This window comes from Pipistrellus kuhlii, unplaced genomic scaffold (genome assembly GCF_014108245.1).
Source record: "Pipistrellus kuhlii isolate mPipKuh1 unplaced genomic scaffold, mPipKuh1.p scaffold_m20_p_17, whole genome shotgun sequence".
NCBI classification, from domain to species: domain Eukaryota; kingdom Metazoa; phylum Chordata; class Mammalia; order Chiroptera; family Vespertilionidae; genus Pipistrellus; species Pipistrellus kuhlii.
In genome coordinates this window covers 28,390,755-28,403,686 of record NW_023425482.1, presented here as the reverse complement: position 1 = coordinate 28,403,686, position 12,932 = coordinate 28,390,755, and the positions used below count along the sequence as shown (strand labels likewise).

General features: G+C 50.5%; 1 protein-coding gene across 2 annotated transcripts in view; it reads left to right on the top strand.

The window, feature by feature from the left end:
* Positions 1–12,932, top strand: part of FTO (FTO alpha-ketoglutarate dependent dioxygenase) — a 205,205-nt gene that overhangs the window by 20,054 nt on the left and 172,219 nt on the right. Inside the window, exon 2 of one of the 2 annotated variants that reach the window (XM_036440607.2) lies at positions 446–511. The exons of the other annotated variant lie outside the window; for it this stretch is intronic. Coding sequence (XP_036296500.1) covers positions 446–511 — 66 coding nt within the window. The remainder of the gene's footprint in view (positions 1–445; positions 512–12,932) is intronic. 2 annotated transcript variants of the gene reach the window in all.

Below are 12,932 nucleotides of genomic sequence, written 5' to 3'. Positions count from 1 at the left end.
AGTCCTTTGGTTGTGCTCAGTGCCTCTCCCGCGGACTCCCCGGTTGTGGAGGTGATTCCTGCAGACCACGGGGGGATGTACAACAAATGTGAGATGAGAGGGCTTTGTCAGGGCGGGATCCGGTCCTCAGGGAAGGCGGAGCTGGGAAGCGGGAGTCCTCCCCAGCGCCAACAGGCACCCCCCCCCCCCACCTCCCTTCTCCCCCAGGCCTGCCTGCAACACCCTCTGTTCTCTCTTTGTTCCCCTTCCCCACGCGGGCCCCGGCAGGGATCTGTGCCATTTCCGAGCAGATCAAATGAGCCCCTGACACCTGATTGCCCAGTGCCTGTTGTTTACGGTCGCTTTCCAAGGATGCCGAGACAGGACGGAAAGCTTCGTGCGCAGTAATTAAACTTGCATCTGCTCTGTGACAGGACTCAAAGGCCTTTTCTTTCCCTCCACATAGGCATCTCATTGTAGAGCTCCTACGGGCTTTGACCGCGCCGCATCTGAAAAGGCAAGCCGCGGACAGGTAAACAAGCACCCGCTCAGTGGACTGCCTGTCACTGTGATGATGAATATTCAATAAGGCCCCCCGGTGCCCCCTCTCCACCCCGGCGTGCTGCTCTCCGCAGGCTTGTTTAGCCAGATTTAGAGCTGCTCTTCCATGTGAGAGCTGTAGCTTGGAGGTGATTTAAAAAAAAAATAACAATAAAATAAAATAAAACCTTTTTGAAAGAAAACGAACATTGCCGAACAACCCGGACGGGTTCAGCACACCCTTTGGGTTGTGCATCTCTCACAAACGCTGATGAATAATTCAGCAAAGGCAAACACAGTCTGCTGGTGGCACCCAGTGGCACTCACACCGCCGATGAATAATTCCCTTTGGCTTTTGTGGCACGGCGCTGAGGAGTGACTTCTGAGGCGCACACGGGTTATTATTGGGCTATTTGTCAGCGTCCCTGGGCATTGTGAGCCCAAGTCCACGTTGGCTGCCCACCCCTCATGCGTCCGCGCCCCTTCTGGGAAACACGCGGCCCTCGGCGTCCCAGACTTTAGCCCTGGCATGGTGTTATGGGAGAGGCCAGGCGCGAACGGGACCCTGCGCCTGCTGTAGCTTCATTGAGTCTCTTCCCTCATTGTTTCGTTCAAATAGAGAAGTGTTTGTGGAGCACCTTAGACTAGGTACACAGGACTGAGTGCGGCCTTGTGGGTACACAGAGGTAACATGGTCTGTGCGTGCTGTGTCCTCCAGGGGAGAGGAGGGGGTGAAGGAGGAGAGGCATGGGGTCCTGGAGGAAGGGGCTCAGGGTTTGTTTTGTGTGTTTTTTTTTTGCCAAAATGACCAGTTATTGGTTGGTTTCTCATTCTGGCCTCAGATGTGCTGTTGGCAGTGTTGTGTGATAGTGCTTTAGATCAGTGGTCGGCAAATCTCGGCTCGCGAGCCACATGCGGCTCTCTGGCCCCTTGAATGTGGCTCTTCCACAAAATACCACGGCCTGGGTGAGTCTATGTTGAAGAAGTGGCATTAGAAGAAGTTTAAGTTTAAAAAATGCGGCTCTCCAAAGAAATTTCCATCGTTGTCCTGTGGATCTTTGGCTCTGTGGACGAATGAGTTTGCTGACCACTGGGCTAGATAAAGCTAAAGTTTGATTCGTCTTGGAACTGTTTATCGGATGGATCTGATAACATAACCCCAGAAACGACTAAGCAGCCCTTGTTCATTTCTGATGCACTGAGGTCAGGGATGTGCTATGAGTAAGGTGACCAGATGTCCCGCTTTTGGTGAGACAGTCCCAAAAAATCTGGTCACCTTAGGTATGAGCACCTGGCTTTACCAGCCTGGAGAGTCTAAGGATGGTGAACGTGGATTGATTTCTGCATGAATGGTCTACATCAGCGTTTTTCAACCGCTGTTCCGCGGCACACTAGTGTGCCGCAAGATGTTGCCTGGTGTGCCGTAGGTGCAGACAAGACAAGAATTTTATAATTTTTCACTATTTTGTTTACTTAATATTTCATAATAAAGTAATTATAAAATACTTTCTTTGTGTTTATTTGATTCCTATTCAAGAGAATTACTTTATATATAGTCAATATAGGCACAGAGTTAAATTTTTTAACATTTTCTAATGGTGGTGTGCCTCGTGATTTTTTTCATGAAACAAGTGTGCCTTTGCCCAAAAAAGGTTGAAAAACACTGGTCTACATACCACACCTTAGAAGTCATATGCTAGTGTATGAGATCCTTGAGGCACGCCCAGCCTTGGTGAGGTCACTTCTGGAGTCCTGCATGGACTTCAGCTTTTTCTATAGAACTCTTAGCTCTTGCTCTTTTTTTTCTCAGCACACTGGAAAGACTACAATTCCCAACTTCCCTTGCAGTGAGGTGGGATCATATGATTAATTCTGACCAAAGAAATGAAAGCAGAAGTGCAGGGTATCATTCTGTTTACTTGGATGGTGTCAGCTGTGGGTTTGTTTAGACCTAATGTGTATGGACATTTATTTACTCTTTACATTCATGTTTATTATCAAATAAAGGTCATATTTTGGAAGGTTTTAAAGATCTTACCTTGTACTCTGGCATCAAACCAGAGTTTTCTGGTTAAATGTATTTGGCGTTAGGGTTTTCTGGTTAATGTATTTGGCGTTGATGTTTTGGTTTCTCCTTTTCCTCCGGTGAACCTTACATAAAAAAAATTCATGCACATTTCTGTCTGTTTACTCACTTGTTCACTCATAGGTATGTACCCATAAGAAATGGAAGCATGTCCACACGAAAACTCAGACACAATTGTTATAGCAGCATTATTCATAACAGCCCCCAAATAGAAACCAACCCAAAAAGGCCATTAGGGCTGCCTGGTTAGCACAATGCCCTGCAGCCATGCAGTGGAATATTATTACTAGTATTTGTGCACAGGTGGGGTCTGGCCAGCATGCTCCGATGGGGGCTGATTTGGGGGCTGCTGACAGGGTGGGGAGGGGTCACGGTAGGTTGGGTTGGGCTGATTGGGGCCCGATTTGGCCTGTTGGCCACCACAGTGTGCTGTCAGAGTGACCGGTCATTCTGGTCATTGTGCAGTTTGGTCCCTGGGCTTTCACGTATATAGATGAGGCCACTTGTGCTGTTACATTGGTGAAGCCATGACTTTTTTGTGTCAGACTGGGGCCCGGGGAAGCCCGGAGAGCTTGTTGGCTTCCTCGAGACGGCACGGAGCTGGATCTGTGATCTGGAATTCCAGGCCCAAGGCTTTCTCTCTAAACGAAACCGATATTCAAGTTCAAAGGTACCATGAATCTAAGAGGGAGGCTTAAAAAGGAGCGGTGAATTAAGGCAAACAGCACTCCAATAAAACATCTCAACAAGGAAACACTTTGGGGAAAAACAATGCTGTGTATTTACATATTTAAAATTGTACTTACCTTCATTATACATCAAAGGAATGACAGATCTCCTTGTAAAATACTGCCAGTGGCTTCCTGGTAGCTTGACAGCATCGCTGAAAGCATGGCTCCATCCATGTCGGCGTCCGGTGGGACTAAAGAGGGGCTCCTTTTAGACAGAGTAACCCAGCAAACCCGGTCCAGGTGGCTGTCCAGGCCAGAGCCATGTCTCTCCTAGGAAAGGCCGTTACTGCCGCTGGTTGGTGGCACCACCTGTGCCGTGCGGAGTAATCGTGTTTCGCCGACGACTATGACCAAGATTAATAGCTCTAGAAAGGGCTATAATGAGAGGCTGCCCCCACTGCCTTCTCCATTCTTCTTTATTTATTCTGCTCTCATCCTCGTCACCTTTGGGCACCGGCCAAATGTCCTCTGTGTGAGACCTGCCCCTCGGACGGGAAAGGCCTCTTTCTGAATGGTGGGAGGTGATGGGGCCGTAGGGCCGAGGAACGTGGGCCGTTGACCCGACCCAGATGGGAGTCCCTTCAGGCCTGTGGGAGCCCCAGGATCAGGACACTCACCCTGGAGGGAGAGAGACCATGGGGATATTCCGCTGACGGGTTCTGACCATGGAGGGGTACCTCAAGGATGGCAGGGAGTCCTCCAAGATTTCATTGTCAAATCCATAGACCTCAGTGGCTCTTCTGTTTGGAGCGTTTGTTAAGTTTCTTATTCTGAAGAGGAATTTAAAAAATATGTATTTTTATTGATTTCAGAGAGGAAAGGAGAAGGAGACAGAGAGAGAAACATCAATGATGAGAGAGAATCATGGACTGGCTGCCTCCTGCACATCCCACACTGAGGATTGAGCCTGCAAGCCAGGCATGTGCCCTGACTGGGAATCGAACTGTGACCTTCTGGTTCCTAGGTCATTGCTCAACCACTGAGTCATGCTGACTAGGCCTGATGAGGATTTTTTTGTTGTTGTTGCCTGAAACCATCAGTATTTCTACTCTTATAAAACCTGGAAACCTGCTTGTGGTAGAGACTGCACCTGAACTCCCAGAAGCCTTCTCGCTGCCTCTATCATGGAGTTATCATGGAGATTCCAGGTAGCTGTGCACACCCCACCTGTGCACAGCTGCCTGGAATACAGAGTGCATTTCCCAGCCTCCCCTGCGGCTAGGTGTGGCCACGTGACTAAGGAAGAAGATCTGTCCTGTGGTTTCCCTGACAGAAAGCCTGGCGGATCCTCTGCCCCTCTCTGCCTAGGCCGGCTCTTTCATCCCGCTGCCTGAAACGTAAGCGCTGTGTTCCGATGGTCAGGGTGCGGGCCAGTCCTATCAGCCTGGTTCAGTCCACTGTCATTTTGGATTTCCTGTCACTCGCAGCCAAGCCTAATCCTCGATAATACACGGTCTCCACACGTGGCAGAAGAGGCAGATAAACCCCGAGCGCTGAGATCTCCTTCTCTCATTCCTAAATATTAATGTCAAAATGTAAACAGACTTCTCACCCTTCCTTCTTTCAACCCCTACAAATTGGAACAGCCTACGAAAAAAGATAATGCATTCATTTACGTGAGAACGAATGACACGGGAGATACATTAATGACACGGGAGAGAGAGATGAGCAAGAAGACTGGGACAGAAAATAACTCATTTAGGAAATTGATAACCAGGACGGACCTCAAGGGCTTTCTGTACCATGTGGTCAGGGCGCCCTCTCTTCGTGTGTGTGTGTGTGTGTGTGTGTGTGTGTGTGTGTGTGTTGGATGGCAGGGGGCAGCCACAGCTTCTTTCCTTAGTGATTCAACTTCATCTCCTTTTTTTTCTTTCCTTAAATATCTTTTTATTGATTTCAGAGAAGAAGGGGGAGGGAGAGAGCGATAGAAACATCAGTGATGATGAGAGAGAATCATGGATCGGCTGCCTCCTGCACGCCCCCTACTGGGGATGGGGCCCGCAACCCGGGCCTGTGCCCCGACCGGGAATCGAACCGTGACCTCATGGTTCCTAGGTAGACGCTCAGCCACTGAGTTGGGCTTCATCTCCTTTCTTAAAGGGCTTGGGGGCTTCTTAAAATTTCAGGCTTCGAATGCCCAGTCTATTCAGCGCTCCCAGTTCCCTCGCCTGGTTCCACTGCTGTTTCTATTTGCCTGGCTCCCTGGCTTCAGGCCCTCCCCCGGCTCATGCTGCCTGGGCTAGCTACCAGGTACCCTTTGGCCTCTGGTGGGTCGCAAGCGATTAGCACAAGCCTCTCCACGTTGATGCCTCTTTCTCAGGACTTTTTAAAAGCTCCCGAAAGAGAAGAGCAGTTACTTGGTTCACTTGTTCTCATTTGCATCTGTAAAGGGAGCCGGGCGCGGGGCTTTCTGGGCCATGCCTTCCCTGGCTGTTTCCTGCCTCCTCATGTGCACAGCGGCAGGATCCCGTCTTTTGTTCACACGGGGGAGAGTCTTTGGGCTGGAAACCAGAACAGGGCGCCCTTTGTGCGCCCCGAGCGTTCCACTGCGCCCCGTCACACACCGGTTGCTGTTTAACCACAAGAAAATGGTGGCCGAGGGAGATAGACATTTAGAGGATAAATGACAGGGCTGTTAATCGCCAAGCGGGTCCTGCGGCATTGTTGTTCTTAGCTAATGGGTACACAGCCCAGAGCCGCTTTCACAGCCCAGTGAGATCTGTTTCCAACCAGGAAAAAGAGAAAAGAAGAAAATGATGTCACTGGATCCTTTGAATAGCTGATGGTTTTTGCGTTTCAATAAGTCTTTTGGACACATTTAAACAATGTTTGGAAACTTATAGGGATTTCCCCGAAGTGTTTCCTACGCTTGGCCATGTCATTCACACACACACACACACACACACACACACATCTCAAGTATATTATCTAAGGAAGGAGCCTTTAGGGCTTTTATGAGTCTATGAATTAAGAACTTGATCTGTCTTTATCCCTATAAAGCATTACGATTCCTATGATTTCTTTCCTGTTTAGGGATATAAAGGACAACCCCTTCTTTTCTCTCTCCCTTCTCTTCCCCCAACCCCTTTCCTCCCCCCCTCATCTTATGCAGCTGAAATCTGGGTCTTTGGTATTTGACCCTTAGAGAGGAGCTGAATTTGGCAGTGCTGAGGGTGAGGGTGCTCGGATCTCGGAGTGCTGTCTTTTTCCTGAGAGATGAACTATACCAGGTGTCCCTTGCCCGCTGTTCCTGAGTGCGGGGTGCACTTTGCCTTATCTTACTGTTTCATTGCATTATTCAGCCTTTTCCCAGGATACCCCCCAATACAATGACTCCAGGTACGTTTTACAGATTGTCTCCCTCCCCCTTCCCCCCAATGCAGTCACCTCTCTTTGCAGCGGGAATCTTAAACTTTGCCCCCCTCCCGGGGATGGGGGAGAGGGAGATGAATGAAAGCTACAGCTCGGACTCGGGTTAGGAGGGACAGCAGGGACTGGTGATGCCCATGGTGGGACGGGAGGGACATGTCCCACCGAAAGGGACCGGCGGCAACTTCGCTGCCAGGCGCGAATGTGTTTGCAGATCCTCTGGTTTTTCGAAAGGAGTTGAACACGTGGGTTTTTATTCCTAAGTTCCTCATTGTCAAGAATTGTCTGCTAATTGAAATGTAAAACCCACATGGTCCAAATATACCGTATTTGCTTCTAAGGGCTCCACTTCTGAGATACATCTGCCTTCAGAGGGAGCTAGAACTCCTGGCCCTTCTAGGGATGGAGGCGTGAATCCGCTCACTCCTTACTGGTTTTCCGTTCTCCCTCCACCCTGGCCCTGCCAGCAGGCTTCCTTACGTTAGTGAACGCTCGCTCCCTTTTCGTCTTCCCAAGTGGGGTGGATGTCTTTCATCTGCCCCGATCTCCTCTCTCATTCTCTTTGTCCCCGAAGACGCGTGGGTTTGTTGTTTTGTTTCCGCGTCTTCCCAGGCATTTCATTAGGTTTTGAGAGGGAGCTAAGCGCTTGGCTGGTACCTGCCATGTTTAGGTGGGCGTTAACCCGTTGTGACAGTCATGAAATTTGAGCATCCGAGTTTCTTTTCCTAAGGTTTATTTGGAAATCAAGTTAAGAAAATTTAACATGTAGGAACCCTTTGCTCCTTCACATCTTCCTTGACCACTGGGTTTCTTTCGACCTTGTCTGAGATACCCAGTCTCTCCAAGACTCCTGCTCAACGTGGCAACGAATTCCACGCTGTTTCGGGACTTCCTCTAGACACTCAGAGTGCACGTGGTCACCCACATGTTGTAGCCTGTGATCACTAGGTGGTGTTTCAGTCTCTTAAGTATCTACTACGGCTCCTGTGAACCCGAGTCCAACAAATACCTGCCGATCAGAGTATGCCACTCAAGTTTTTATTACTTCGCTTTTATACATGCTACAGATATGTGATTCTCTCAGTGTCGTCCCAGCCTATCGCTCCGAGATGGGTAGGAGGAAGGAATGATGATGAGTAGACTTTGGGAGTCCTATCGTTAAGGTATAAATGTCATCATTTATCACTGCAGCTTCAGAAGTATTTTACTGACATGGCACAGTTCTACATTGCATTTAGAAAGAGGAGAAGTGGGGTGGGTATAGTGAGGAAGGGGAAACCCGGGACCTCAGTTCTGATTCTTAGACTTCTGCAGAGAGCCTGTTCACCGTGTGTCTGCTTAATGACTGTTACCTGCAACCAGGCACTTCCATGTATTTGAGCATTCTAGCCCTTTAGCGGGGGGCAGCATCCATTGTCCTGAGCCTGCCTCTCTTGTATAAGTAACAACGCCATCATTTTCTTTAATGTCGACCTTTTTAATCAACGACACTCTCTAATAGTGCCCTGTAGTCTTTAGTTATGCATCTCGGCAAGGGCTTGCTGGCCCCAGCGCGGTGTTTAATAAATTATTGAACTTGGAAGTACCTTTGAGAAGCAAGGGTTTTATGCGACTGAGCAGCGGAGGGAAAAAGCACTATCCTCCAGGGTACCCCTCCGCCAGAAACAGAGGCTCGATCAGACAGCGTAAGCACCGAGTGAGTGATGGTCACACCATGAAATATTTACGCCTGAGACGGGGCGAGGGTGGGGAGGCGGGAGCCTGTGGGTTTTTATCGTTTGGGGTTGAACCTGATGCTATACAGCTCACACTCTCTGATCTTAAAAGCAAAACAGAAAAATAAAGAAGAGAGAGGGAAAGAAAGGAAGAAAGGCAACTAAGGAGCGAGAAGAAGAGGATTGATTTGCTGGTATTTTGTTGTTTGCGGGAGCTTCTCACAAAAGCAAGGCTGCTCTTGTAGATAGACCTTATGAAGAGCCATGCTTTTTCTGTTTTATTTTTAATTTATTTTAGAGAGAGGAAGGTGTGTGTGTGTGTGTGTGTGTGTGTGTGTGTGTGTTGGGGGTGGGGGAGAGCGAGAGAAAGAGAGAGAGAGAGCGAGATTTGTTGTTCCAGCCATTTATACATTCATTGGCTGATTCCTCTATGTATCCTGACCCAGGATCGAACCCACAGCCTTGGTGTATGTGGACAACACTCGAATCAACTGAGCTACCCTGCCAGGGCTGAGCCAAGCTTTAATCAGTCCTTAAAAGAGACTCAAAAGTCACGGTTTCTTGCCACAAGCTTAACATTTAATTTAACCAACATCTCATGATTGGACACGATCGAGCAGCCCTCATTTTATTATCTGTAAAAATAATCTTAAATAGCAAAGCACCAAGTAGCCCAATTTGCTCTTACTTTCACCCAGAATTTGTGATTTATTTCTCTTCCCATCATTTTCAATTGTCCTGTGGCGAGTTTATTTAATAATCGCCCACAGAGACAGATAACGGAAGAAGAAGTGTTGGAAGGCGTACTTAGAAAAGTCTCGCAAGATGTTTATCTGAGCTGATGCGCTTAGAGAATTTCTAGGATCTTCCGATATAGAGAAGGGCTAACACGAACCACTTTCTTCGTCTCCCTCTGCCCAGTATTTTGTACATAAATGTTTCCTACAGAGGTAAGCCTTTTTAGATGTCATCGCATTATTGGAAATACCTATTGCTGGCGAATAAAGCTTGACAATTAATTAAATTTAATTTTACTCACGATCTCTGTAAAAAGAAAACCACACGCACCCGCAGGCTGTGTCTGGGAGGTATTGTTAGGTCGTGTCTCTGCTTCTCAGCGGTCGCAGGAAGCACCAGACCTCGTGCTAACAAGGAGCCTCAGATCGACCACCGTGGACACGGGCCTGTCAGGAGGGTCCTCGGGCTTTGTGACCTCTGGTACCTGTCAGGAGCTCCCCGGCGTTTGATGTGCATTATGCTAACCCACATGATTTGTCCCCATGATCACATGGACCTAAATTGACAAGTTTCTGTCACTTGTAAAGTCAAGGTTAATCATGTTGGATAGGAAACGGGGGTGGGACTCCCCTTTGCGGCTGTAATAGCTTGTCTGTCGGTTATACGTCAGGGAACTAAGGAGTTCCTGTGCCGTGTGTCACGCAGGAATCCATTGCATGCAAAGGCATGTGGAGTCTGAAGGCCCAGGGTCGATGACATGTGGTACAGGCCTGTTTGGGAAAGGATGTATAAGCCGCAAATGGAAACAGCTGAAGTGAGATAATGTTGGTATGTTTATTTTTTAGATATGTTTTTCTTGATTTTAGAGTGAGAGAGAGAAGAAGGGAGAGGGAGAGAGAGATAGGAACATCAATGACGAGGGAGAATCATGGATCGGCTGCCTCCTGCAAGCTCCCCACTGGGGACGGAGCCCGCAGCCCGGGCATATGCCCTGACTGGGAATCCAGTCGTGACCTCCTGGTTCATAGGTAGGTCCTCAAGCACGCCAGCTGGGCCTTTGCTGATGCTTTTAACATAATGGGTACCAACAACAGGTTTCGAGGTGCCAGCCATGCGTTCATCCAGCAGATATTAGCCTGTCTCATGCTCAGGGCTGTCCTGTACTCTGGCGATTCATTGGTGACACACAGACCCGAGTGCCTCCTCTCACGGAGGTTGACATTCTGTTAGAGTAGGGGTGTCGAACTCAATCAGAGAAGGGGCCAAAATCTAAAATCCAGCCTAAATCGCGGGCCGAATGGTTTACTGAACAGTCATAAACTGTCATTGTGATGGAAACGCAGCGGAGTGCAGTGATGACAGCGAGGTGCGGGCCACATTGCAAGGCCTGGCGGGACGGATTTGGCCCGCGGGCCTTGTGTTTGACACATGTGTGTTAGAGGAAGGAAGACAGTAACAAGTAAACCATAGTGATGATAACAAATAAACAACACCATGTGTCTATTAGAAATGAACAGTGTGGCATGGTGATGACTGAGGTGGGTTTTGGTGAGAGATTTGAATGGAGGTGCTGATGGGCTTTGCCTGCAGGAGCAACAGGTCAGTGGCCAGAATTTAAGAAAAAGGAGACCAAAGGGAGAAGGAACTTGCCAGAATCACATCAGGGCCTTGAGCCGTGGTGAAGGCTTAGGTTTTATTCCCAGCTGGACGGGAACCCATGGAGGGCGGTAAGATGGGCCAGCCGGATGTGGGTGTGGGGTGACCGCGTCCGGTTGGCATGTTACAGAGGCCCCTCTGGCCGCTGCTCTGCGGGGGGGGCGGGGGGGGGGGAGACCGGAGGGAGGGCCAGAGGGGCGCTAGGGAGACACACCAGGGAGCCAGAGCTGCCCAGGTGGCGATGGTGATGGTGGAGAGAAGTGGGAGGATCTAGGATGCATTCTAGCTGGTGGGGTTTGGAAGACTTTGGAAGGCCAAGAGGAATCCAGGGTCACTCTCGCCTTTGTACCTTATGGCCCGGAGGGCTGCCATTTAGCGAGATCAGAAGGCCCAGGAGGGGGCAGCTGGGGGCGGTGACGGCCGCGGCTCTCCTGGGGACACATCTGAGAGCCACCGGCACGGAGACGCAGGCTGTAAACCCTGGAACTCTCCTCCTCTGCACGAAGCGCTGCTCCTCAGGCTGTGATGAAGCCTCACGGCCTCCGGGGCCCACATGCTGTGCCCTCCCCTCTCCTGCCTGCGGGATGCGGTGCCAGCCAGTCTCCCAGCCCCACGGGCGGGCGCGTTCCTTCCCGGCAGAGGGAGCCGGTGACACACCCGTGAGCCAGATCTCCCGTGACAGGCCGGTCAGGGGCACGATAGCCACTTAAAAGAGAGGTGTATTGACCTGGCGGGGAGCGGCTCGGGTCCGAGGGCGTGCTATTGATTAAGCGTCTGATGAGGATCTGCAGGGCAGCCTCTGGCCCGGCCGCCCAGGGCACGTCCCTGCCGGGTCAGGCCTGGCCGCTGACCTCCATGGTGCTAAGTGCTGCTGTTCTCAGGAATGCTTGGCCCCGCTTAGTCTGGGCTCCGTCCAGGGCATTCATTTCACCTGATGGATGGCTCAGTCCTGCCTCTCACCTTCATCTGACCTCCAGGAGGGGACGCTTTTGTTCTCAGGGGGACCGAAGTCCCGGAGATGCAGAGGCCCGTGTGGTGCAGTGATTTGGGACATCACGCCAACGCCCCGGGTTTGCCCGGAGACTCGGGGTGACACACTGCTTGGAACTGGCGTGAAAACCCCCTCTTACGATGGTGTAACGGGCATCCCTCGCCTGCTTTTCCAACGCTGCTTCGGAGCAAAGCTCCCTTTATGGGTCTCCTTTAAAACCCAGGGCCGGCGCGGCGTCTTTTCCGGGTGTCAGGCTGAGGCCCAGGGGGCCCCTCGCCGGGAAAGCGGTTTTCCTGCGGCTCCTGCGGGTGATGCATCCAGCAGATTCCTTCTGCGCGCGCGCGGTTCCATCAGGTTTACAAGCCGGCTTCTGAGGACGGTTTGAAAAATTTAACGACAGTCCGGGGATAGATTGTTTCCCGGCCTAAAGTATATAAGGCATCCCCAGGAATCATTCAAAAAATAACAGCTCCCTATAAAAGTGTTGGCTTTCTATTGTAATAAGACATCTTTCCCCCCCCCTCCGTGTCTGAAAATCCGGCGGGATTGTCCGAGGGGTGGGTTGGAGGGGTGAGTGAGTTAATACAGGCGGAGGCACTCAGCAGAGCAGCGCCTGCTACAGAGCAATGTGCGACTGATGTCAGCGCCCTCTCCGTCAGCCGCCGTACAGCACAGGCCTGGGCACAACCATGGCTGGCATTTCCGTCTACACCCGGAATACCACAGCCGTTTTATGCCTTTTCTCAGATGGCCTGAGTACCTGACGCCCTCCCGTCCCTTCTCCTCCACATGGTTACTCCCACCAGGGGGCGCTTGGACTTTGGCCATTTCCGCATCTGCCTAACGTCTTTGTTAGCTGCCAGATGGGCCTCAGGTTTTAAATCCTTTGCAGTTTGAAGAGATGCCAAGGCCCTGGCCAGGTAGCTTAGCTGGTTAGAGCCAAGGTTGCACGTTCAGTCAATGGACAGGGCACATGCAAGAAACAACCAATGAAGACATGGATAAGTGGACTCTGGCGCTTGCTCGCGCTCGCGCTCACTTCCTCCCTCTCTCTCTCTCTCTCTCTCTCTCTCTCTCTCTCTCCCTCTCCCTCTCCCTCTCCCTCTCCCTCTCCCTCTCCCTCTCCC